The 27,966-nt window shown below is 41.1% G+C and overlaps 1 protein-coding gene across 3 annotated transcripts; it reads left to right on the top strand.

The window, feature by feature from the left end:
- The first annotated feature begins 66 nt into the window (after positions 1–66).
- zbtb48 (zinc finger and BTB domain containing 48) lies at positions 67–27,842 on the top strand. 3 transcript variants are annotated; one of them, XM_069918590.1, is made up of 11 exons: positions 565–915; positions 1,803–1,902; positions 2,014–2,998; positions 4,874–4,985; positions 8,702–8,794; positions 10,679–10,765; positions 14,539–14,693; positions 22,741–22,877; positions 24,760–24,924; positions 26,015–26,103; positions 26,953–27,842. In XM_069918590.1, the coding sequence occupies exons 3-11, from the start codon at positions 2,016–2,018 to the stop codon at positions 27,280–27,282; spliced, it is 2,151 nt and encodes a 716-aa protein (XP_069774691.1). In that variant the 5' UTR covers positions 565–915; positions 1,803–1,902; positions 2,014–2,015; the 3' UTR covers positions 27,283–27,842. The 3 variants fall into 3 exon arrangements, with proteins under 3 accessions (XP_069774692.1, XP_069774691.1, XP_069774690.1); XM_069918591.1 differs by lacking the exons at positions 565–915; positions 1,803–1,902 and adding an exon at positions 67–185; XM_069918589.1 differs by lacking the exon at positions 1,803–1,902.
- The last annotated feature ends 124 nt before the right edge of the window (positions 27,843–27,966 follow it).

Below are 27,966 nucleotides of genomic sequence, written 5' to 3'. Positions count from 1 at the left end.
ACCGCGGACCCTCGCCCGCCCGCCCGCTCATCTGAGCCTGCGACCCGTTTTGACCCCCCCCCCCCCCAAATTTTACCCTAAAAAAATTGGTCCGCAGAATTCGATGACAACACGCGTATATGCAGGACGCAGCAACGATATGAACATCTCGGGCTTGAGCCCTTCATCTCGGATATGAGCAAAATGTAGGTCGGCGCCCGAACTGAACTGGTGTGAGCTGGGAAGTGATTCCAGTCAATAATTTTTCATCAAAAATTATTACTCCGTTGATGTTGCCTGTTTAACAGCACGAGTCCGACTTTAATGTTGTTAAACTGCTTGCCATGTGTGTTTTGAAGTGCATTTATTTTTGCTATTTAATTTCCCATTCACCTACCACCTTAAGTAATCCATGGCCCCTATGCTTAGTCAGGATTATTTAAAGAGGTATGTGAGTGGGTGGGGGGTAAGAGGACAAGAACCACTGGGTGTAGAAGTTCCTGCTGCTGGAGGCAACGGTCGCCATGGTTACAATATCAATCATTCCCAGATGGCGGCCGGGTTCCGTGACCAGCCGGAACCTCTCGCCATTTTGTGATGCTGCTGCACCCAAGCCTCGCTTTGCGGGCGGCCAGAGCGAAGGGGCCGGGAGCTCTCCGCGCTCCCGGGGAGCCAAAGGCGAAACAAATCGGGCAGGAGAGAGGAGGAGGAGGACGTTTGGGACAAACTTCCCGGGACTGCGTCACTCAGCAGATGCGGCGCATGCGCATTGCGTCGGGGGAGGTCAACAACCCGCGCATGCTCGGTTGTAATGGTTTCACTTGACAGCTGCTTCAAGATGGTTCAAATCATATTTTTCACAGTAGACTCTTAAAGCGAGATCCTTGATTTGATATTGTTCAGCTCCAGTGGTGCAGAAACCATTCCTTCATTCAGGTAATGAAACGTGAAATGAATTGTGAGCAAGGCAAAAGCCATCATTTTGCTCTTATTATCCAACTCTTACTTTGGGATGGTTTAATCGGTAATGGAGTACAATGTGTCTCCACGCACCATCCAGGGTCTTTCATACTGATTGGAGGTTTCTTGTGCTTCTCCATGCGTCTGAGTTGCTCAGTTGTGCTGATTTTTGTTTTAAACTCAAGGGGCCTTCTTTGAAGTTAAAAATTAATTAAGTTGCTGCAAACGTAATTACTGGGGGCAAAATTTTTGTGTCGGAAGAACAAGGAAATCAGAGTCAGTTTGCCTGAAAATATCCTTCTTTCCTGTCTGCAAGGCTCATTTGTTGAATTCTCTCTCGTCACATGTGCTGAAAAACTTTGTATTTCTTGCCATCCATGCAAATCATCCCATTCATGAGTACAACAGGAGGTCCAAAATCAAAATGCCTCTAATGTTACGGAGAAAAGTGCCTTGAATTTGGTGGCATGTATTTTAAAATTTGTGTATTTTCAGCCTGAGGAGAGGAGGGAGAAGAAAATATGACCAATGTTGAAGCAGAGTACAGAAGATAAATGAGGCACACAACTTGGTTCCAGAACAGCAAGCTTTCTTCCTATGTCAGAGTTCTGGAGGAGGGGTGGAGCTCACTCCCTGGTCCATATCATTGGTGCTGAGGTGGAGTTAGTTCCTTGCTCTGGATCACCCGCATCAATGTAATGGCCAAGAAAACATTACTAGTGCCTCTACTTTGTAATAAGCCTGAGGAAATTTGGGATGTTACCAGCATTGTTGAATGGGAGGGATAGGCAGTAGCCCAAAAGACTTCAAGACTTTATTGATATTCTTAATCGAGCCAGTTTTGTTTGTACTTTGTATTACAGATATCCTTGGAACTGTAGAGCACTACTGCAGGGAAATAATGATCAATCCGTCTCCCTCAACTGCTCTTTCTCCATTGCTCCGTAATTCTTTTGTGTACTTGTACGTCTTTTGTTTCTGTTTAATCTGTGCGATATACATCTGTTCTGGGGTTGTCTTATTGAACAGTATTAAACAGGAGGAATAACACCTTCTTGTCTGTTTTTATTAAAGAGATGGAAGACCATTTTTCTGATCACAGTAAGAAAATTCTTCAAGCTTTGAACAAACAGCGGGAAGATGGTAAATTTTGTGATGTGACTCTTGACGTAGGAGGCCACTGTTTAAATGCACATCGCAGTATCCTGGCATGTTGTAGTAATTTCTTCCACAATGCCTATGGAGCTGGCACATCTGGTGAAATCAACCTTCCTGAGAGTTGCTCTGGTGTCTTGGGCCTTCTTTTTGACTTTATATACACAGGTGAGCTTCATTTGACACAAACAAATGTTTCTAAGGTGCTAAGTGCAGCAGAGGAACTTTTGATCCCTGATGCTATTCAAGCTTGTCACCATTATCAGCAGAAGTATGTCATCAATGAACGGAGGAGTAATGAAACTTTATGTGGCCAACAAACAGCTGAACGTGGACTGGTTAAGGCACCTCTGAATACTACCACACAAACTGGGGAAATTGAAACTTTTGAGGGGAAAGTCACAAATAATGATTTTAATCTACTTGGTAAAAGGAGCACCAGATGCAACAAGAAACGTAAAGTTGCATTGCTGACAGACAAACAGAATGACAAAATGAGATCTCTTGCTGTTCAGAAAAAGTCTAGAGATTCCTTGATATCCTACAGAAGTCCAAGTTCCAAACAGCTGAGGAAAGCCAACAAAGGCGACTTTGGAGACAGTAGCGAGGAGAACTGTCACGAGTGTACCAATGGCAATAGTGACCCACGCTTGGAAATGGGTATCATTAAATTGGAGGATGATGAAGAAGATAAAAACAAGAGTGAAATGGACCATGATTACATTCCATCTGGACGTCATTGTAAGAAACGGAGGAAAGCTGGTGTGCTAGATAACACCAGATCAGTGCTAGGCACATCTAAACGCAAGACCTCCGACCCATCAAACAGAAAGAATGACCCCATTGAGTGTCCAACTTGTCACAAGAAGTTTCTCAGTAAATATTACCTCAAAGTTCACAACAGGTAAATCCACATTGTTCCATTTTCAGTTTTGAAGTCAATAGAGATGTTGTATTACTGGGGAAAGTAGCAATCCAATAGCAATTGCAGTGGTGAAAGATATTTATAAGTTCTGGCCTGAAGTGACCCCAAAGTATCCATTTTGTTTTGAAATGAAATATGAGCTACTTCCTCTTGTCTATTTACAATTGAATTGCCCCATTTTGCTTGTTAACGCATAATGATGGAAAAGTATGCACATGGTCTGTAAATTATGAATCTGAGTACTGTGATGTCGAACACTGCCTGTGTCAGGCAGCTGCTGCTTGGTTTGTCTGTGGGAAAGTACCTGAATTTAAGTCCCTAGATCTTTGTGAGGGCAACTTCTGTGTATGAATTTAGTGCCTAGGCCAGTGCCAGATGATTATTTTTCTGCTTTGATGTAGCAGATGAGCACGAACAGTCCCTTGGAGCATTTTAAAGAGTGGGTTTTTGTGACAGTTTTCATTGTCAACATTACTACAAGCAGTTGTATCCTGTAACTTTTAGTTTATTAATTGAATAATTGAATATCTGCAATGGTCCTGTCCCACCTGTTGAGCTTGGAGCTTGCAGGAACATAAAATTCTGTGACAGAGTTGTGGCCTTTTCAATCTGCTGTTCTCTGTTCATTTTTAAAAAAGTCTCCTCAATTTTTAATTGAGCAACTTCCACCTCTTTAATAATCATCACTGAATCTGCATCCATTAATCCAGCTTTAGTGGGTGTAAATAATAATAATTCTCTGAACAAAATATTTCTTTTCTGCTGTTGCCTCTGGTTCTTTGTTTCATGACCTTCAATCTGTGTTTCGGGTTACCACTGCAAATTATTTTTCCTAATTTGTCTCTCATTTATTGACCTTTTCTGTAGGAAGCATTATATTAAATTTAAAAGCTGTAACTCCTCACTGTGATGGTAATATTGCCATAAAATCAATTACAGAAAAATTATTACCCTGGAAACGAGGAGTGAGGAAATGGCTCACTCCTGAAGAATGTTACTGAAACCATATTGTTCCATGTTTTGGAAATGAGAATTGTCTCCCAATTGACTGATGGTTCCTTCTATTCACAAAATCATCACTTTTTTAACAGCAAGTCAAGCTTGTAACCTTGAGCAAGAAGGACTACCATCACTTCTACAACCCCCAGTGGTCGGACTTAAAGATATGTAGGCCCTTTCCTTGTAATTTAAGGCAGTTTACCACCACCTTTTTGGGGACATTTGGAGATGGTCAATAAATGGTGGCTTCACCAGGTCTCCAAATGGATTAATTAAATAAAAATTGATAAGAAAGCTTGTCAATTTAAACCCCCCCCCCCCCCCCCCCCCACACTCCTGTCATCAGAAAACTTCAACAGTATTCAATGTGTTGGTCAATCTGTGTGGAACTTAGTGATTTTTGGCCCCAAGTTTGTCCCCAGTTTAAATTTGTGTGCCATATTCTATTCGTGTTATATAGTTTGGAGTACACTCTGAATTATTTTCTTCTTTGTTTACTGTTTTATCTGCTTGATCTTGGTTGGAGAGATCAAGTATCATTCTTCGTGACTTGTCATGACAGACTTCTGGTGGTTCCTGGGCTTAGAAGTGATTGGATCTTCCAATAGTACTTAGACTTTTAAGATTAATTTATGACATTTAAGATTAATTCTCCATTCCCCCCCCCCCCCCCCCACTTTGTCCCTTTCTGCTCCATAAATACAGCTCTGAAAACCAAATAGAGACTAGATCTGTTGGAAATTGAAAAAGGAATGTTAAGGCTGAGTTTGTATTCCTAATAGTGATGTGGCCTTTATTTGATATTGCAGTAACTCTGAGACAAACTAATGAATTCCTTATGTGCTTTGCCTATAGAAAACACACAGGGGAGAAACCCTTTAAATGCAACAAGTGTGGAAAGTGCTATTTCAGGAAAGAAAATCTACTTCAACATGAGGCAAAGAACTGTATGACCAGGACGGGTGTGGTATGGAAACGAGGTTTCTAAGTAACTTTTCAATGACATGGATTTTGTTAAAATTTCCCTGAATTTGTAAATAAAGTCCGTTTTCAGTTCCATCATATTTTAACATGAATGCATTTCTGGCACCAACAAGACCTTGAAGTTCTTGCGTTTCCTATTTTGACAAGTTTATTTGAATTACATGAGTCTGGAAATTGTTGTATTTAGTAATTAAAATTGTTGTGGGCGATTAAATCAACAATTTGAAGTTGGTAAGAACAAGGATTAAAGAGCAAGACAGACTTTCATTTATATTATCCTATTTATGGTCTCTCAATAATCCTGCACTTTTCAGCTGAGAAAGTAGTTTTTAAAGTTTCAGTCACAGATACAAATCAGGTGCGACAAAGAGCAGTGAAGACATTTTACATTTGTGGAATAAACAGTAACAGGGAGACTATCTGCTGTTCTTAGATGTAGCACTGTCAACTCTTTCAGCATCTGGGAAAGCAGACAGAACTTTAATTTAATCCCTTAAAAAAAACCCAATAATTATTGTGCTGCACTGAAGTCCTGGTGCAATTTCTATACTCCCATGCTGGAATGGATATGAACTTCAATCTTAAAAGTAAGGTATTTGTCTCCCCTCAAAAGTGACTCTGTGACATGTCCATTATGGGTATCTGTTTTGTTAACTTGGATAATAATCTTGAAAGATCATCATTATAATCTAAAAATAAATCTGGTTCATGAGGAGTTTTCTGCCCTTTTTCTCCAAAGAATTGATTGCAAAGTTCTGTATTTGATTCTTGCATTATGTGATGGCATAATTCTGAACTATTTGGAATATTAAGATTGGGAATGAGACTTTACAAATGCAAGTTTTTTTCTCTCTCTCTAATTCTATCCATGGGTCCAAACTTGCATCCTAGTTTATGTTGTCTACACTTCAGCCTGTAGTGTCTATCCTTGTTTGTACATTAGACACAGGCCTGATTCAGGCCTCTCTCTGGGAACTATCTCCACCACACCACCCTTCAGCCTCATCTGCACTGCCTTTTTTAAGAACATTCAACACTTGTGCTTTTGATCTTTCATCATCTGTAAACTCATTTGACTTTTATTCGTCTTATTCTGTCCTGAGTGAAGTGCTTATGAGGCAAGTTATATTCCATTAGTAGGTGTACAAATGCTCAGGGGCAATATATAGCTGGCCTCTTTTTTTTTTTTTTTTTTTTAATTTTTTTATTTTTCACACCATAAATCACATTAGCCATGATATACACTATTTCTTTTTCACACATATACAGTGACTTTTTCTCCCCCCCCCCTTTCCTCCCAAACCACCCCCCACCCCCCCCCTCATCCATTTTAGGTATATAATCTAGGTTGCATTAAGCCAGTCAGACAATGTTGTCATTCAACAAAATTACACCAGAAATTCTACTGAGTCCATTCTTTTCTTTCCTTCTCCTTCCATCAACTTAGGTAATGTTTGTCCCCGGTAGGTTTTCGCTATTATATTTAATGTAAGGCTCCTATACTTGTTCGAATATTTCAATATTATTTTTTAACCTATATGTTATTTTTTCTAATGGAATACATTTATTCATTTAAATTTAGTACTTTCTTCCTTTTAATTTGGTTATGTATTCCATTAATATTTAAAGACATATAGTTCAGCGTAGCCCTTTTATATTTTGTTTATCTTCTCTTTCCGTTTTTCCATCATTACCTTTCCTCCTTTTCCATTTCTGTTTTCTTATTTTCAACTCTTTATAAGACAACATTCCTACAACATCCAACATTTTCCTTATTCTCCTATTTCTATCTTATTTATCCCCAATCTCCCCTTCACCTCCTGAGTTGTCCTTTATCCCTTGTCGGACAACCACATCTCCCCTCTCCATTTGGATTTGCGAATCCACTCGCAAGCGTCAACTGATTTTGCAGTGACCGCTATTTCCCCCCACCCCGCCTCCCCCAGAAAAGATTTCACTTTTCATATGTCACAAAGGTCACTCTTTTAATTCCCTCCTTATTCTCTCTATTCCATTACCTTCCCTTATTAATTCTTGTCTATACTATCTATATTTTCCTCTAAGTACAGATACATTCATGTATGCTCATTGTCTCTATTCACTCTTATACCTCTTTACCCGCATACATATCAATCGTGATCATTTTTACTCTCATTACCCGTCTTCATCCCTCAGTCTATTTTTGTCTTTACCCACATACATATCAATCGTGAACATTTTAACTCTCATTACCCGTCTTCCTCCCTCAGTCTATTTTTGTAATTGTTCTGCAAATTTTCGTGCTTCTTCTGGATCCGAGAATAGTCTGTTTTGTTGTCCTGGAATAAATATTTTCAATACCGCTGGATGCTTTAGTATAAATTTATACCCTTTCTTCCATAAAATCGCCTTTGCTGTATTGAACTCTTTTCTCTTCTTTAGGAGTTCAAAACTTATATCTGGATAAATGAAGATTTTTTGCCCTTTATACTCCAGTGGTTTGTTGCCCTCTCTTACTTTTTCCATTGTCTTCTCCAGTACCTTTTCCCTTGTAGTATATCTTAGGAATTTTACTACAATAGATCTTGGTTTTTGTTGTGGTTGTGGTTTAGAGGCCAATACTCTATGTGCCCTTTCTATTTCCATTTCTTGCTGTAGTTCTGGACATCCTAGGGTCTTAGGGATCCACTCTTTTATAAACTCCCTCATATTCTTGCCTTCTTCATCTTCCTTAAGGCCCACTATCTTTATGTTATTTCTTCTGTTATGGTTTTCCATTGTATCTATTTTTTGAGCTAGTAGTTCTTGTGTCTCTTTAGTTTTTTTATTAGATTTCTCCAATTTCTTTTTTAAGTCTTCTACCTCCATTTCTGCTGCTACTGCCCGCTCTTCCATCTTGTCCATTTTCTTTCCCATTTCTGTTAAGGTCATCTCCATTTTATTTATTTTCTCTTCTGTGTTGTTTATTCTTTTTCTTAAATCCTTAAATTCCTGTGTTTGCCATTCTTTAAATGACTCCATGTATCCTTTAATAAGAGCAAGTATATCTTTTACCTTGCCTTTCTTTTCTTCTTCTATTTCACTGTACTCTTCCTCTTCCTCTTCTTCTTCCTCTGGGTTGACCATCTGTTGTTTCTTTGTTGCCCTTTCCTCCTCTTCTTTCTTGTTTCTATTGTCTTCTGTGGTCTCTTCTTGCTGCAGGTGTTCTGCAGCTGTCGTTGCCGGCTGTGGAGATCGACTCCCCAGCTGGTCCCCCCTCCCGTCGGTGTGTTTTTTTTCATTCGCATCGCGCATGCGCGAAGTTTCGCGCATGCGCGGTTGCGCACTTTTACTCGGCTCTGCGAGCCATTTTTGTAGTCCATTATTTACCGACCTGAGGGAGCGGGTTTCTCTCTCCGCAGTGGGCCTCTTCGGACAGGTAAGGCCTTCACCTTTTTCCTCCTTTGTCTTCTCTTCCTCTCTTCTTACCGTTGCTTTCGATTTTTCTTTTTTTGTCGCCATCTTCTTTCCACCTTTATACTCACTTTTCTGTAACTTTTATTTCTGTGCCTTTGTGTTTTCTTTTGTTTTTCCCGACTTTTCTGGAGAGGGCTGGAGTTCACCGTCCGGCCACTACTCCATCACGTGACTCCTCCATATAGCTGGCCTCTTCAACATCTTTCTTTAAACAGGTATAATTCTGATGGTGATTTTTAAAAAAAATGTTTTACTGTCCTGTAGATTTACACCTGTCCTGAGTGCAACCAGACATTTAAAGGAAGGATTGAGCTAAGAAACCACTTGGTATCTCACACAGGTGAAATGCCCTTCAAGGTATGTATGGTGATGCTTGCTGTTGTCTGATTTGTACTGAATTAACTGATCTCAATGACTTAGCGTTTAGAACTACAATTAGGTGTAGAAAGCAGGGTTAGGTGATGAGCATGTGGAAATAAGTTTGATTCTAAATCTTTGAGGTATCTGCACAAAGCAAACAACATCCAACTGAGTTCCTTGGAGCCAAAATAAAAACAGTGTTCTGGCCCCGAGAATTTAAGTTGATAATTTTTCTTTGCTTCCTGTTACTAAACCAAATTTAATTCACTTGTTCCTTTCCCTTGTCATGAACATTTCACAAAATTTGTTGTTTTGCCGCATATTGCTATTAATTACATTAAAAAATAAATGGTGCAAGAAAATAGGAGAAAGCCAGGTAATGTCTGTGGTTCGTTGTCCATTCAGAAATGTGATGGCAGAAGGGAAGAAGCTGTCCTTGTGCTGCTGGGTGCTCATGTTCCTCCTGTACCTCCTCCCTGATGGTAGCAGTGTGGAGAGGGCATGGCCTGAGTGGTGCTTTCTTAAGACACCTTAAGGGAATGAATACTAATACCTATGATGGTACTGGCCAAATTTACAACCCACTGTCACCTGTTCCTATCCTGTACATTGACACATCCATACCAGACAGTGATGCAACCAGACAGTGATGCAACCAGACAGTGATGCAACCAGACAGTGATGCAACCAGACAGTGATGCAACCAGACAGTGATGCAACCAGACAGTGATGCAACCAGACAGTGATGCAACCAGACAGTGATGCAACCAGACAGTGATGCAACCAGACAGTGATGCAACCAGACAGTGATGCAACCAGACAGTGATGCAACCAGACAGTGATGCAACCAGACAGTGATGCAACCAGACAGTGATGCAACCAGACAGTGATGCAACCAGACAGTGATGCAACCAGACAGTGATGCAACCAGACAGTGATGCAACCAGACAGTGATGCAACCAGACAGTGATGCAACCAGACAGTGATGCAACCAGACAGTGATGCAACCAGACAGTGATGCAACCAGACAGTGATGCAACCAGACAGAATGCTCTCCATGGTACACCTATAGAAATTTTTGAGTCTTTGGTGACAGACTGAATCTCCTCAAACTCCTCACGAAGTGTAGCCGCTGTTGAACCTTCTTTATGATTATAACGATATGGAGGCCACAGGGCAGATCCTTTGAGATGTTGACACTCAGGAACTTTAAGTTCTTCACCCTCTCCACTTCTGACCCCCTCGATGTGGACTTTTATGATCGATCAGTCTGCCACCTAAAAATCAAAAGAATTCTGATTCTGAAAATTCTGCAGGCACTCTCCAAGACACTCAGCTATCACACCTCCCTTGCTTGTTGGTGTCCCCTCCCTCTCTTCTCCACCTATTATTTCCTGCCTTTGCGACCATGCTTCCCCCACTGACCCCCTACTTTATTCAGACACCTGGTGATATTTTTCCATACCTTAATAAAGGGCTCAAGCCCGTTGCTATATAAAGGACACTTTTGTCAGACAAAGGAGGAAAAATCCAACACCCAACCCCAACCAACCAATTTTCCCTTGCAACCGCTGCAACTGTGCCTGCCTGTCCCGCATCGGAGTTGTCAGCCACAAACGAGCCTGCAGCTGACGTGGACATTTCCCCTCCATAAATCTTCATCCGCGAAGCCAAGCCAAAGAAAGAAGATAAAGGACACTGTTTAATCTGCTGAGTTTCCCCAGCAGTGTGTTTTTAATTCAACCACAGTGTCTACAGATTTTTGTGTTTTAATCCTTGACTGTCAGTCCTGATTTTGGAGGGAATTAAAAAAAAAAGTTTTTATTACAAATTACACACTTCCTTGTAATTATGATTTTCTGTATGTTTTAACCCTTTCAGTGCCCATCGTGTCCTCAGCAGTTCATGCAGAAAAAAGATATGCAGAGTCATATGATCAAATGCCACGGAGCACCAAAACCATTCCCGGTGAGAAATACACATGTTTAGTATTACATTCTCTCACTAGAGTATCATCTGGCAGTCCTACGTTTTGGGTTTCTGGTGATGTTCATGTAGGCAAACTTGAAATTGCTTCATCATGAGATGAAGGGGTTGGAAGTGTGTAAGATGATGAAAAATGGATGAATAAGATGGTAAGAAAGGTGTAAAAGCTGTAGGATCAAAATGGGCAGAACTATATCCCAGTCCAAATTTGTTGGTTATAAGGTTGTTGAGGAATCTGATGGTGGAGGGGTAGCAGCTGTTCCTGAACCTGGTGGTGCGAGCCTTGTGCCACCTAGACCTCTTTCCTGATACCAACAGCAGGAACAGAATGTTCACTGGTGGTGTGGATCCTTGATGATTGTTGTTATTCTCCGATGGCATCTTTCCCTATAGATGTTCTCGATTGTGTGGAAGGTTTTACCTGTGATGTCCTGGGTTGTGTCCGCTACCTTTGGGAGGGCTTCACACTCAGGGGTATCGGTGTCCCCATACCAGATCGTGATGCAGCTGGTCAACCACTTCCCACCACAACTCTAGAAATTTGCCATGGTTTTCAATGTAATACCAAACCTCCACAAACTTCTGAGGAAGTAGAGGTGTTGACATGCTTTCTTCATTTTTTTAAAAAACTTTATTTATTCGTTCAAAAAACAAATAATATATGACATATTCAACAATTAACCATAAACATGAACGTTATTTTTTGACATGCTTTCTTCATGATGCCATTGGTGCGTTGTGTCCAAGAAAGATCCTCCAAGAATTTACATTTACTCTACCTCTGACCCCTTAATGATCACTGGATGAATGCCGCTTATGAGGCTTCTACTATTTTTGGTGCTTTTGATGCCTTCCCAAATTCTCAGTGCCATCCTTCTCTGTGGAGTCCTACAGCCCACCAGGTTGACTATCCAGCATCCGTTATGCTATCCCATTTTACTATTCCAACATTCCCTTCATCTTTGCCGAGACATTATTACTCACCCACATGGAGGCACAGTTTACAATGGCCAATTAGCCAACCAACCTAGACAACTGTAGGATGTGGAAGAAAACCTGAGCCCTCAGGGAAAGTTGTACTGCCATGTGGATAACAGGAAAACTCCACAGCTCAGGATTGAACCTGTCGGGCAATAAGTAGCTCTACCAACTACACCTATTGTGAGCGGTCATAGACTAGAGACTGCCACAAATTGATGTAGATTTTTAAATTCAAGGAACATTTGAGAACATTTCAGAATTGTTTGCTTTATTCTTTTGCCAAGGTCCACCTGTGATAAAATTCAAAATAGAGTTCTTGTCTTGGAATTATGGTGTTAGGCACATGAATGAAGTCGTCCTTCCCCTCTCACCCTTCTTCCTTCCCATTGGAGCAGGCTGACGAGGACATAGTTAACGCCAGTGGATTTGGAGGCTTTTTCTAGAAGTGGTGTTTGTGATATCCTTCAGGAGCCTTCTGCAAATGGTCCAAATTTTAGGGGAAGTCAGGCTCACTGCCACCTAATAGACCAGGAGCTGAGGGCTGGGTTTGGGATCTTCACCTTTGGTTAGCTAAGGCTTTCAAACTATTTGTTGGCAATGTTAAATTCCGTAATTAATATTTGCATTTGCTGAGAAATGGCTTCTGAGAAAAGAAAGTCATTCACAGTTTCCATTGTCTTGGCATGGATCTTTATTGTTTGGATAGATGTTGGGTGGTGAAAGCCAATAGATAGATATTTAAGGCCCACTTTGCCTTTTGTTTTGTTGAATGAGTCAATAATGGCTTGGAACATGACTGTGAAGTGCACATCATCTGAGTGCAACAGCTCAATAACTGAAATGGAATGATTTGCAGAGATTCAAGAAAGGAGTAGAGTTTATTGAGGCCAGTGAGGTAATTGTCTCCTGTTGGAAGGAGGCCAAGGCATATTATCCTGTTCAGAATCTCCACCATCCCAGACCAACAAGAAGTTGAAGAGAGCACGATGTTATCAGAAAAAACAAGGACTCCAGAGAAAATGGTATCCTTCTTAAATTCCAAAATTGAGAGCAGCCTCAGACAAAGTCGGTCTCTTCTCCCAGAAAGGACAAGGGGTGGACGTCCCAGTTGGATCTTGATGATATTATCCTTGTGATCAAAAAGGAGGCAAACCTAATTGCGGTGACTACTGAAGGATATTCCTGCTGTCAAAAGTAAAGCACCGTGGTTGAAGTAAAAACAATGCTGAAGAAACTCAGCAGCTCAAACAGTGTCCTTTATATAGCAAAGGTGAAAGTACAGAACCAGCTTTTCGGGCTTGAGCCCTTTATCAAGGTATGGGAAAATGTTGGCAGGTGTCCAAATAAAAGAGTAGGGGGAGGCGTGGTCGCATAGGAAAGAGGTAATAGGTGGAGAAGGGAGGGAGAGTACAGAAGCAAGGAAGGGGAGGCGGAATGGCTGGGTGAATAGAGAGGGGGAGGTGGGGGGAGAGCAGGTTAGCAGAAACCAGAAAAGTCAATGATGTTCCTGCTGTCTACCTCCATGAAAGTAATCACAAGGTCATATTCAACCATCACGTGCTATTAGCTCTCTGAATTGCTGTCCATGTTGTGGAACAGCATCTTTGATGTGATAACTCGAAGGAAAACAGAGAGAGTAACATCAGCTAGTATATATTGCATTTTTTTTTAAACTTTGTAAAAGCCTTTGACTATCAATCGAGAGGCTATGGAGATTCCTTCTCAGTCATCCCCATTTTTACATGCTACATGATGGCATGCAAGTTGACATTGTGACTGATGGATTCATAAAAGACCTAATAATGTGGACTGGTGTCAAGAAAGACTGTTCCAAGACTTATTTTTTAAATTTATTACTTCAGATTTTGTATTTTACACAGGTAGAACTGTTGGAGGAAGGCAGTGGGTGAAGGCAATTATCTTTTTTTAATCAGGGTCCTTTTTAAAAAAAATAAAAAATTCTGGAGAAATGGGTATGGCTGGGAAATCATCATTTATTCCTCACCCAATTGTTTTTGAAGGGTTGATGAGGAGCCGCCTTAAACCTTTGCTTGGTGAAGGTGCTTCCATACTGGTGTTGGGTAAACCACAAAGGACCAATTCCAATTAGGGTTATTTGTAACTTACAGAGAAATATGGAGCTCATGCGGCTTCCGATTCATTTGCCCTTGCATTCTTTAAACATTGGTATGTATTGAATTTGGGAGGTGTTAATGAAAAAGTTTTGGTTGCTACAGAGCGTGCTGGAGCAACTTCTTTCTGCAGCTACAGGCTCTCTGGTTTTAAATGATGAAATGAGATGGGTCCCCAAGGAGAAGAGGTCTATAATATTTTAAAGGATTAGCAGAGATTATCAATGGTTCAGTTTGTATTTGCATCTCCTGCCAGATTCAATATTTGGTTCATGTTGATTTAGCAAGTAGCAGCCAAGAAGAATGTGAGAGGTTAAAATTGGTTTTAATGCTCGAACCCTGGGTGCCTGATTCTGATCAAGTGATCTTTGGTTTAAAAAGTTACACAACTGGGCACATAATTGGGCTAGTTGAAAAGGATTTTGGTTGCTTGGTTTTTGATTTTATGCAGAATATGCCTTTGTCCTCAGCCGTTGGATAGCTGCTTGCTTTGACTCAGCATGCATTGATACCTGTCAGTTTCTTATGCTCTGTCTTGCATTTGGTATCTATAAGACAGTAACCCAATGTGATTCACTTCCTCTTTGGTAATGCAATTACAAGATGGTAAATAACTAATGTCCAGTGCATCTTGATTTATAGTGCTCTGCTTGTTCCAAATGTTTCCTCTCCCGCAACGACTTGCATCACCATGAATTGTCCAAACACCAGGGAGAGAAGATGTTTGTGTGTGAGGAGTGTGGTCACAGAGCTTCTACCCGCCATGGCCTACAGATGCACATAAAATCCAAGCACAGGTACAGTATGTGTATAGTAGCTAACAATTATGAAATTAGGAAAGCATTTAATTTCTGTAACATAAAATATTGGGAGCTTGGAGAATCAAATATTGAAATCTATAAATGAGCCAATAGTTTGATTTTTAACTATCAACTGTAATACACTGGAAAATAAAATACTGTACAATTCCTGTAAAAATCAATGTCTCCATTTACCTGGAAAACAGGTCTAGAGCACTCCTGGCACAAAATTGGTTGTGCAAAGTTGAAGACTTAGTGATTTAAATGGATAGAAAGGCATTTTTCTTCTTTACTTATTAACATGTTAAAATCATTGCTGGTATTCAAAAATTGGCTTGTTCAAATGACTAGCTTGTGACTGAATTTGGTTGTTTTCCTTTCAAAACAAAAGATTCACTAGTGAACATAGAAATTGCTCACTCATTCATGCTCCCAAGTTTCCCCTGTCCACTAACCCCCTCTCTCCCCTATCTATCCATCTGTCCACCAACCCCCTCCCCCCGATGAGCTAACTGGCTGATACTCTAAAACTATTCCACACACTACTCAAAGAAGAAGCAGGTATGGTCCGCTGCATGTGATTTGGGAGGAAAAACAGACAAGAATCAAGTCACCCTATCCCTTTGTCTTTCCTCCAGCTATCACTTCTCAGCTTTTTTTCTCTTCAACCTTCCCACTGATATTCACCGATGACTTCTTCCTTGTTAGCCTGTACTCCTGCCCCTTCCTCCCTCCTCCTTCCCCCCCCCCACCTTTTTTATTTGGGCCTACTCTTCAGCCTTCTTTTTGTTCATGTCTTGATGAAGGGCTAAGGCCCAAAACGTTGGATGCATTTTCTTCTTAGAGATGCTGCACGATCTGCTAAGTTTATTCAGCACTTTTGTGCAATGCACAAGATTCAACTCCAAGGCAGGTTCAAAACTTTTGCTTCCTTAAATGTACATTTTATTTTTTGTTGTAATTCTTTATTTATGATCTTTAAATATTCAGTGACATTTTCTCATTTTCACCCCCCTCCAAAAACAGTAAATATGGGACATATAAAATACAATAAAACAATATCTTTATACAAAAGGAATACAAACAAAAAAGACGTATCATTTACTTATTCAAATTAAATCCGATCGCATTTATCTTCTTATCATTTTAGGTGGTGGTGGTCCGAGGCCTGCTCTTTCTGTTATGTTCCATATATGGTTCCCAGGTTTTTTTCAAACATTGTAACTTTGTGTTTTAAATTATATGTGATTTTTTTTTTCTCCAATGGGATACGCTTAAACTTGGTTATATATTCCATTAATGTTTATAGTTATATGGTCCAACGTGGCCATCTTATATCTTTATTTTCATTTCTTTTCTGCCTCTTCACCTCCTCCATCCCCTTTTTTTCCATTACTGTTTTTTAAGCAACAAGCAATAACCCTTTAACCCCAAATGAACCTCCTCTCCTGGATTGCCTCCTGTCCATTGACGGCAATCACAACTCCCCTTTCCATTCAGTTTGCAAACTTACTCGCAAGCATCAACCGATTTCGCAGTGACCATTATTCTCACCCCCAGAGAACACTATTTTCCTATACTTGTAACAAAGCTTTATCTCTTTTTTCCCTTCTTCCCCTTCTCTTATCCATCTTTAAATCTTTATATATACATTATCTTTATATTTTTGTATATTTTCTTGCCGGTCTTCCTTCTTGTCACTCCTCCTCCTCTCTTCTCCTGTCCTGCAAATGTTCGGCAAATTCTTGGGCTTTCTTTGGGTCCGAGAACAGTCTATTCCATTCCTCAAGAATGAATATTTTGAGTACTGCTGGATGTCTTAATATAAAGTTATACCCTTTCTTCCATAAGATTGTTTTCACCGTGTTGAATTCCTTCCTCTTCTTTAAAAGCTCGAAGTTTATGTCTGGGTAAAAAAATAATTTTTGTCCCTTGTATTCCAATGGATTGTTGTCTTCTCTAATCTTCTTTCTTGCCTGCTCCAGTATGTTTTCTATTGTCGTATATCTTAGAAATTTTACCAATATGGATCTTGGTTTTTGATTTGGTGGCGGTTTTGGTACTAGCGCTCTACGTGCCCTTTCTATTTCTATTTTTTTTTTTTTTTTTTTTTTTTAATAATTTTTTTTATTTTTCACACCATAAATCACATTAGCCATGATATACACTATTTCTTTTCACACATATACAGTGACTTTTTCTCCCCCCCCCCTTTCCTCCCAAACCACCCCCCCACCCCCCCCTCTCATCCATTTTAGGTATACAATCTAGGTTGCATTAATCCAGTCAGGCAATGTTGTCATTCAACAAAATTACACCAGAAATTCTACTGAGTCCATTCTTTTCTTTCCTTCTCCTTCCATCAACTTAGGTAATGTTTGTCCCCGGTAGGTTTTCGCTATTGTATTTAATGTAAGGCTCCTATACTTGTTCGAATATTTCAATATTATTTCTTAACCAATATGTTATTTTTTTCTAATGGAATACATTTATTCATTTAAATTTGGTAGTTTCTTCCTTTTAATTTGGTTATGTATTCCATTAATATTTAAAGACATATAGTTCAGCGTAGCCCTTTTATATTTTGTTTATCTTCTCTTTCCGTTTTTCCATCATTACCTTTCCTCCTTTTCCATTTCTGTTTTCTTATTTTCAACTCTTTATAAGACAACATTCCTACAACATCTAACATTTTCCTTATTCTCCTATTTCTATCTTATTTATCCCCAATCTCCCCTTCACCTCCTGAGTTGTCCTTTATCCCTTGTCGGACAACCACATCTCCCCTCTCCATTTGGATTTGCGAATCCACTCGCAAGCGTCAGCTGATTGTGCAGTGACCGCTATTTCCCCCCACCCCGCCTCCCCCAGAAAAGATTTCACTTTTCATATGTCACAAAGGTCCCTCTTTTAATTCCCTCCTTATTCTCTCTATTCCATTACCTTCCCTTATTAATTCTTGTCTATACTATCTATATTTTCCTCTAAGTACAGATACATTCATGTATGCTCATTGTCTCTATTCACTCTTATACCTCTTTACCTGCATACATATCAATCGTGATCATTTTTACTCTCATTACCCGTCTTCATCCCTCAGTCTATTTTTGTCTTTACCCACATACATATCAGTCGTGATCATTTTAACTCTCATTACCCGTCTTCCTCCCTCAGTCTATTTTTGTAATTGTTCTGCAAATTTTCGTGCTTCTTCTGGATCCGAGAATAGTCTGTTTTGCTGTCCTGGAATAAATATTTTCAATACCGCTGGATGCTTTAGTATAAATTTATACCCTTTCTTCCATAAAATCGCCTTTGCTGTATTGAACTCTTTTCTCTTCTTTAGGAGTTCAAAACTTATATCTGGATAAATGAAGATTTTTTGCCCTTTATACTCCAGTGGTTTGTTGCCCTCTCTTACTTTTTCCATTGTCTTCTCCAGTACCTTTTCTCTTGTAGTATATCTTAGGAATTTTACTACAATAGATCTTGGTTTTTGTTGTGGTTGTGGTTTAGAGGCCAATACTCTATGTGCCCTTTCTATTTCCATTTCATGCTGTAGTTCTGGACATCCTAGGGTCTTAGGGATCCACTCTTTTATAAACTCCCTCATATTCTTGCCTTCTTCATCTTCCTTAAGGCCCACTATCTTTATGTTATTTCTTCTGTTATGGTTTTCCATTGTATCTATTTTTTGAGCTAGTAGTTCTTGTGTCTCTTTAGTTTTTTTATTAGATTTCTCCAATTTCTTTTTTAAGTCTTCTACCTCCATTTCTGCTGCTACTGCCCGCTCTTCCATCTTGTCCATTTTTTTTCCCATTTCTGTTAAGGTCATCTCCATTTTAATTATTTTCTCCTCTGTGTTGTTTATTCTTTTTCTTAAATCCTTAAATTCCTGTGTTTGCCATTCTTTAAATGATTCCATGTATCCTCTAATAAGAGCAAGTATATCCTTTACCTTGCCTCTCTTTTCTTCTTCTATTTCACCATACTCTTCCTCTTCCATCTGTTGTTTCTTTGTTGCCCTTTCCTCCTCTTCTATCTTGTTTCTATTGTCTTCTGTGGTCTCTTCTTGCTGCAGGTGTTCTGCAGCTGTCGTTGCCGGCTGTGGAGATCGACTCCCCAGCTGGTCCCCCCTCCCGTCGGTGTGTTTTTTTTCATTCGCATCGCGCATGCGCGAAACTTCGCGCATGCGCGGTTGCGCACTTTTGTTTGGCTCTGCGAGCCATTTTTGTAGTCCATTATTTACCGACCTGAGGGAGCGGGTTTCTCTCTCCGCATCGGGCCTCTTCGGACAGGTAAGGCCTTCACCTTTTTCCTCCTTTGTCTTCTCTTCCTCTCTTCTTACCGTTGCTTTCGACTTTTCTTTTTTTGTCGCCATCTTCTTTCCACCTTTATACTCACTTTTCTGTAACTTTTATTTCTGTGCCTTTGTGTTTTCTCTTGTTTTTCCCGACTTTTCTGGAGAGGGCTGGAGTTCACCGTCCGGCCACTACTCCATCACGTGACTCCTCCTCCCTATTTCTATTTCTTCATGTGTGTCTGTCTTTCCCAGCACCTTCAGGATCCATCCTTTTATAAATTCCTTCATATCTGACCCTTCTTTGCCTTCTTTCAGGCTCATTATATTTATGTTGTTTCGCCTTCTGTAGTTTTCCAATACGTCAATTTTTTGTGACAATCAATCTTGTGTCTCTTTAATTTTTTTTTCGCTCTCTTCCAAATTCCCTCTTAAATAATTTATCTCCATTTCTACAGCAGCTTCTCGTTCCTCCTCATTTTCTACTCTTTTCCTTATTTCACTTATGACCAACTCTAAGCTTTGCATTCTGTCTTCAGCTCTTTTCATTTTTCTTTTGATTGAACTAATTTCAAATGATAGCCATTCTTTTAATGACCTCATTTGTTCTTCGAAAAAGGCTTTATCTAAACTTTGTCCTTTTATTTTACCTTCTTCTTTCCTGCTGGGCCCCCTGCGGCGCGGCCGACCCGCTGCTGGGCCCCCTGCGGCGCGGCCGACCCGCTGCTGGGCCCCCTGCGGCGCGGCCGACCCGCTGCTGGGCCCCCTGCGGCGCGGCCGACCCGCTGCTGGGCCCCCTGCGGCGCGGCCGACCCGCTGCTGGGCCCCCTGCGGCGCGGCCGACCTGCTGCCGCTCACCCTTTTCCAGCCTTTCATTCTCACCACTCTTCTTTCTTGTTTGGTTCCCCCAGCCGAATGCCCCGATACTGGGCGTCTCTTAGCTGGCCGCTCCGCAGCTGGCCGCTCCGCAGCTGGCCGCTCCGCAGCTGGCCGCTCCGCAGCTGGCCGCTCCGCAGCTGGCCGCTCCGCAGCTGGCCGCTCCGCAGCTGGCCGCTCCGCAGCTGGCCGCTCCGCAGCTGGCCGCTCCGCAGCTGGCCGCTCCGCAGCTGGCCGCTCCGCAGCTGGCCGCTCCGCAGCTGGCCGCTCCGCAGCTGGCCGCTCCGCAGCTGGCCGCTCCGCAGCTGGCCGCTCCGCAGCTGGCCGCTCCGCAGCTGGCCGCTCCGCAGCTGGCCGCTCCGCAGCTGGCCGCTCCGCAGCTGGCCGCTCCGCAGCTGGCCGCTCCGCAGCTGGCCGCTCCGCAGCTGGCCGCTCCGCAGCTGGCCGCTCCGCAGCTGGCCGCTCCTGTCGGCGTTAACCTTTTCTTTTACTTGCGCACTGAGGATGCGCAACTCTTCACGCATGTGCAGTTGCGCACCTCTTCTTGACTCTGAAAGCCATTTTTGAGGTCTGCCAGTCTGGAGGACACTGCTCCTCTGGGGACTCACCAACACTGGTGATAGGCCACTCCTCTCCTTGGTGGCTCTCTGCTCCGACGTGCAGATAAGGCCTTCTTCTTTCTTCTCCAGTGATTTTCCTTCTTCCCTTTTCTGTTTTTTTTTTCTTTTGGGTGCCATCTTCTTTCTCTTTAACTTTATCTTTCTCTTCCTGTATTTTATGTTTATTGAGCTCTGTTTTTTTACACTTTTTTTTATTTTCTCTGGAGAGGGTTGTTTCCACCCGACCAGCCACTACTCCATCACGTGACTTCCCTCCTTAAATGTATATTCTCAACAGTAAATGTGTTCTTTTGAAATATTTGGAAAAAGTGAAGGTTTATTGTTATGTTTCCAGTGGTGCTATGTGGAAAGAAGAGCAGCAAAATATCACTGACACACCTCAGCAATAACTGCAAGCTCTGGTGCAATTTCTTCAGAACTGTCAGTTTTATTGGAAAAAATAGTGCTTTGAAATTGCAGTGCATCTCCAATTAAAGGTATATTCCCAAAAGAACCAGAAAGGGGTTATGCAGTGGGTCTGGGATGCACACCCTGAAAGTGATGGAAGCAGTGGTGAATTTGGCAGGTTTTTGAAGAGATAGAGGATGTGAGCCATTTTGGAAGCTCTTTCAGAGAGCTGGAACAAGGCTACACAAATCTGAACTGTCAATAGTCCATTTCTCTCTAAAGCTTGTTTCCCCACTTTTTCTGTTGGACATCTGTGCCTCTTATTTATTGAGTTCAGGAAAGGGATAAATGGCTGCTGTCCACAACCTCAAGCTACACAGAATAACAATTTAAATGAAACTCGGCTGCAAAATATACAACCAATTATTTTTGATGTATGTTTCACAAATGTTGGATTCTTCTAAAAATGTTTTGCATCCAATGTGGTCATTGTTATAAGAAAGGCAGTAAATTATACACAGCACACACCAAACACAGCAATTTGAAGGAAGCCAGATAGAGGGTAAATTATTGGAAGGTGTTCTGAGAGATAGACTCGACAAGTATTTGGACAGCCAAGGGCTGATTAAGGAGAGTCGGCATGGCTTTGTGTGCAATCGGTCTTGTTTAACAAATCTTATTGAGCTTTTTGAGGAGGTTACCAAGAAAGTAAATGAAGGAAAGGCTGAGGATGTTGTCTACATAGACTTTAGTTAAAGACCTTTGACAAGATCCCACAAGGGAGGTTAGTTCAGACCCTGGGTATCTATGGAGAGGTTGTAAAATGGATTCAAAATTGGATGTGTGGGAGAAAACATAGTGGATGATTGCTTCTCAGACTGGAGGCCTGTGATTAGTGGTGTATCTCAGGGATCGGTGTTGGGGCCATTGTTGTTTGTTGTCTATATCAATGATTTGGATGATAAATTAGATCAGCAAGTTTGCTGATGACTCTAAGATTGGAGACGTTGTGGACAGTGAGGAAGGCTTTCAAAGTTTTCAGAGGGATGTAGACCAACTGGCAAAAATGGGCCAGAAAATTGCAGATGGAATTTAATGTAGATAAGTGTGCATTTTGGAAAGACTAACCAAGGTTGGACATCCATTGTAAATGGTAGGGCACCTCAGTGCGGAGGAACAAAGGGGTCTGGGAATACAGATACATAATTCCCTGAAAGTGGTATCACATGTAGACAGGGTTGTAAAGAGAGCTGTTGGCATCTTGGCCTTCATTAATCAAAGTAGCTAAACTATAGTAAGGCTATCAGTAAGATCACAAGAGTGCAGAGATGATTTACTAGGATGTTGCCGGGTCTTCAGGAGTTGAGTTACAGGGAAAGATTAAACAGCTGGAGACTTTTTTCCTTAGAGCGTAGATAAATGAGGGAGATTTGATGGAGGTTTACAAAATTATGAGGGGAATAGATGGAGTAAATGAGAGTAGGCTCTTTCCACAAATTGGGAGAGATAAATAAAAGGGGACATGGCTTTGGGGAGAAAGGTTTAGGGGTAACATTAGGGAAAACATGTTCACTCGGAGTGGTGGGAGTTGGAATGAGCTGCCATCTGATGTTGTAAATGCAGGCTCACTGAAATTTTAAGAATAAATTGGATAGATACATGGATGCAAGTGGTCTGGAAGGTTATTGAATGGGTGCAGGTCAGTGGGACTAGAGGAATGATGTTTTGGCACAGACTAAAGGGCCGAATGGCCTGTTTTTTGGGCTGTAGTTTTCTATGATTTCTATAGACATTGGTTCCAATTTGAGAAGGAAAAAGGAAGAGGGATAAGATTCTCTTTATTTCTGCACCACTGTTGCAGGAACGAGCGTCCATATATTTGTGAATTCTGTGACCGTGGTTTCACCCAGAAAGGCAATTTGAATGTCCATTTGCGGACACACACAGGCGAGAAACCTTTCCAATGTCATTTATGTGGAAAAACGTTCAGGATCCAAGGTGAGTACTTCCTCTGAGCCTTGATTATTTACCTTGGCCTCCTTAATGGAGGAAGTCACTACAGAGTTGAGGCAATTATAGTCCTGTCACTCCAAGACCCATTTGAGTTGGCGGGACTCTGACTTATTTTTAGGTGCAGTCATCAACAGGGCTGAATTGGGAAGGAGAACCACAACAAGGTGGAGGAACACAGCAGGTCAGGCAGCATTCATGGACAGCTTGTCCATGCTTCGGGTCAAAACCCTGCAGGAATAGGAAGAAATTGGCTGACGAACAAAAAGATGTGGGAGAAGTAGAGGTTGACAGGTTAATAGAGGTGGAGGGGAAAGAATGGGATAAAAGCTAGGAGGTGATGTGAAAGTGGCAGGAGGGTCGAGGAAGATGTACTTGAAAGGAATGAGGAAGGGAAGAGAATGGCGAGCTGGAGGAAGAAATGATGGGGAGAGGGAAGGGAAAGAAGGAAGGAATGGGACATGGTAGGGAGGGGAGAGTGGGATGAAGTGAGGTCAGCCAGGAGTTAATCAAGAAAATGCTGGAGAAACTCAGCAAGATGCGCAGTATTCTTTAAGTAGCAAAATTTTGGGCCTGAGCCCTTCATTGAGGTAAGAAGCAGGAAGGTGCCTTAATAGAAAGATTGTGGGGAGGGGGGGGGGGGGAGGGAAGGGAGGAGAACAGTCCCACAGGAAAGAGGTGAATACGAGTGGGAGGGCACAAGAATAAAAAGCTGAAAAGTGATCAGGAGAGAAGATTTCTGCTCCCACAGTTACTAATGATCATTAGAGATTAGGCTGTGATGTGCTGTCCACAGTTGAATGACCAGTACCATTAAAAATGATCATAAAGGGTGTTTAGTCTTTCTGCTTACTAAATGATCTTTTTGGGAGAGAACTACTCTCCTTGTCTATATGGGATACAGAAGTCCTGGCCCTAAATATATCAATTATTTCTGTTTTGGATGAATGTCATCTTTCACCCCCTGGTAACTAGGGGCAGACATTGTCCCTGACATTAAATTGCAGGGAATTCACTTTTTTCGCCATCAGAGGGATTGATTTTGCTAAAATAGCAAGTCAAATCTGAATACAGTAAAACCTCTGGTATTTGTAATTCAAGCAACCGGAAAAATAAATCAAGAAAAATACATTAAAAAAAAAATAATAAGTATAAAGTAATAGATTAAAAAAATACGTAAGTTTGGAATCGTAAACATTCTCTAAAGAAACACACAAACCTTTGTTGAGGAGCAAATATTCAGCCAGCAGAGAGTGCTTTGCTTGTAGCAATTGTTTGAATAAAGTTGTGTTTGAATAAAATGGCTGAAGAACTGGTAGATGCCGTTTGACTTTGGGGTGGCTCTTAGTGTTATCTCTCTTAGTGAGTTGCCTTGGTCAGAGGCTTTATCTGTAAACCTGGAGCAGGGGGAGTTAATTATCTATATTGTTATTGTTAGTGTTTCGGGTGGCTCTATGGAAGGGGAGGAACCTGCTGATGCAGTGACTGAAATGTTTTTCAAAAAACGTGACTGAAAATAAAGTAAAATGCTTTAAGGTTTTTGTATTCATGCAAATGAAGTTTGTTCAGTGTCAGTATAATATTTCAACTGTTTATTCTTAATTTAGATACATTAGTTAGGCATTGTAACTGGAAAATACACTTACTCAGCATCTACCAATGTCCATAGGTGCCAGATAGCAGGGGTTTTACTGTATCTAGAACACATTGAAGAAAGAGCATGTGAATTAAGATTGGCCGAGGAGTGGCGTGTGATGTTTAAGATAGAAGTAGCAACTGATAGGATAAAACCTGAAATTTAAAAATGGCTACAACAGACATATTTTGTAATGTACTGAGACCTGGGCTTTCTAACATTGTTTGGCACCAGCGAGTCTGGACAAACACAACAGGACTCACACGGGTGAAAGGCCATTTGGTTGTGAGATATGCAGCCGAAGGTTCACAGAGAGGGGCCCTCTTCATCGTCACATGGCGAGCAAGCACCAGGAAGGTCGGCCGCATGATTGCAACATCTGTGGGAAGACCTTTAAAGGTAAAGTTGGTTGTGCAATGATTAATAAGCTTTTACCTCTTTAAAATGAGCTATAGTCTTGTCCTGACTTTCCACCCCTTCCCTATCCCCATGAATAGGTTCATAGGTTCAGCCTTGAACATAGGTTGACATTAACACCAAACGGACAATAACTTGTTCTGCTTTTAATCTGTATTCCCTACCTCAACGTAACCAACCACCAGTGTTATTGCCCACTCGATGGATTCTATTTGTCACCAACTCCAAAACTTGTCACTTTGGAGTGGCAGCCTTTGCTGCACTGCTCTTGGTTCAAATAATTCAAAGGAAAATTAAATTAATGGCAGAATAAGAACTCCCAATCCAGCAAGTAAAACACCAAAGTCTACAAATACCATGGTTGAAGACACAATGCTGGAGAAACTCAGCAGGTCAAGCAAGTATTTATATTAAAAAAAGATAGAGGTACATACCAATGTTTTGGGCTTGAGTGCCTGAGTTTGGATGCCTGCCTACATTTTGCTCGTACATTGATGGGCACAAGCCTGAAACGTTGGTGATGTATCTTTATCTCTGCTTTATAAAGTACTGTTTGACCTGCTGAGTTTCTCCAGCCTTGTGTTTTTACTTATCCAAATCCAGTAATATGAGAGAAAATTTATCACAAAGCCCCTTGCCAACCATTCTATGATGTGGCATTCTCTTGCATCCAGGCATGATGAGGTACTGAAGTCTCATGACCCCTATAGAAGAATTTTATATTTATTAATTTTAATTTTATATCCTCCTACTTCTGGAAAGGAATTTTGCTGGTAGGAAAGTTGATCTTAATAAAGGTGGTAGGTCAGTGGCAATACTCAGTTTAAATTTAAATTAAATTTAGGCAAACAGCACGATTGTGGCCCATGAGTCCGTGCCACCAAATTTATACCCAATTAATCTACACTCCTGGTGGGAGGATATCGCAGCCCCCATTGGAAAACCCACACAGACATGGGGAGATCGTTCAAAGTCCTTACAGACAGCGTGGGATTTGAACCCCGGTCCCAATCGCATGGCGCCAACCGTGCCGGCCACACAATAACTAAAGTGTTCTGTTCCTTTGTTCCAGCCATTGATCAATTGCGTGTTCATGTCGGAAGGCACAAAGGGGTGAGGAAATTTGAGTGCAGTGAATGTGGCTACAAATTCACTCGACAGGTGAGCCTCCTCCAATGGCTGAGGATTTTGTAAATCAGCAGAATTGTTCATTCCAGCATTCAGCTGGAGAGGTGATCATGTTGTGTGGGGGAAGAGCCAAGCACTGAGACACAAGTGAAACTACTGACAGATACATTTTTTAGCCTGAATGGAGATTCTATGGCAAATTCAGATAATGGGAGGTTAGCAAAGGTCATGAGGGGGTTAAAGATATTCACGTGAAGGGTAAATCATAGGTTGGTTGGGCTGTCCTGTATACTAAATACAATTAACTTCAGTGTGCATTTAATAATGCATTGGAATTGATCTAAACAGAAGTTAACAGCATTGTGTTCCAGACCTTCGAGGAATGTCTGATCTAAAATCAAAAGCACAAAACGCAGCAACACAGCAACAAAAGGTAGTATCTTAAATGAAGAACTTTTGATGAATTTTCTTTCTCAGAACTTTTGTTCCCTACTTGAGCAAATCAGAAACTGTTCAGGCAGTATCTGTAGTTGAGGGAAATCACTTGCATCTTCAGGTTGAAAAACCAGATCTGCTGATTGATTCCAGCAATTTTTTGTTTTTATTTCAATTCCTTTCCTCTCTCAACCTAGTGTGCCAACCTTGATTTTCCTCCATCAAGCTGTGTTCCACCAACCTTAACTCGTGTTTCCTTTGCTTCTCTATTTGTACTGTTGACCACCCATCTCAATTTTTCATGTCTGTCTTAAGCTTTTAATTTATTGACCCAAGATCATTTTGTGATTCCACGCTGGTCTGTCTTTGTCCATGAATTATCTTGAGGGCATAAATGGTGTAGGTTTATTTGGTGCGCCACTGAGCACTGACTTTGCCCAAATCTAGGCTCACCTGAGGAGACACATGGACATACACGGACGAGTGGAAAACTACAGTCCCCGTCAGCGAAGGCTTCGGAATCTTATAATTTCCAATGAAAATGTGGGTGACACAGAGGCAAGTGCAGCTCCACAGACAACTGGTGTGCATGATGAGGCGCTGCCACCTCCTCCAGTCACAACTGCAAAAGAGCTGACCAGTCAGAACATAGAAACCAGGGACCTCTCTGCTCAGCAGTTCTTGGATAATGGGAACTTTCACCCTGAAGAGAATGTGATGCCAACTCTCAGTGGACCGGACACTTGTGTAGAAGAGATTACCATAGTTGAGATATAAGAACCTGTTGCCCTAGTACAAATTCCCTTCAAATTGATTTTATAGAAAATGCAAATAAAATGTGAATTTCTAAGCATTTGCTGACAGCCATCCTTGCTCTTTCAGTAATTTAATACATTAGCAGTTTCTTCAGTAATAAATTTCCTTTCAATCCTTAATCCAAAACCTCAAAGTTCAGGAGATTCTCCACAATTGGAAGTGTCATGTGAAAATGCAAGATCTCAATCCCTGTCCAACAGTCCTCACTGAACAGACAACTCCTGAATAAAGGATCATTCAGTGATAAGAATAAATTGCATTTTTTAAATTGCTTTTCCTATATTGATTAGAAAGTACAACTTGGAAATGAAGGTTTCTGTTTCAAATTAAAAAATACCAGCAGTCATTTGTGCTCAAGATCCCTAAAACTGCCCAAGAATAGCTGAACCTTAGTAGGGTTGGGAGATAACTATCAGCCAAATACTCAACATAGTCTTTAAACCAACATTGAGATGGATGCTTTATCTTTTCTTCTGCTCTTGTAATTTGGTCCTGTGCAAATAAAATGTATACACAAGTGACCAATGATTTTCATTATGGTTACTTGCAGCCATATCTTTCCTTTTGCCACCTTTATTTTTTCTCACTCCCCAACAGTATTATCCCAATGCATTAGGAATAAGTCCTTCCACTGAGGTGTTATGT

This window comes from Narcine bancroftii, chromosome 2 (assembly GCF_036971445.1).
Source record: "Narcine bancroftii isolate sNarBan1 chromosome 2, sNarBan1.hap1, whole genome shotgun sequence".
Lineage (NCBI taxonomy): Eukaryota > Metazoa > Chordata > Chondrichthyes > Torpediniformes > Narcinidae > Narcine > Narcine bancroftii.
Note: the sequence above shows the minus strand (reverse complement) of the source record. Positions and strands in the feature narration are given on the sequence as shown.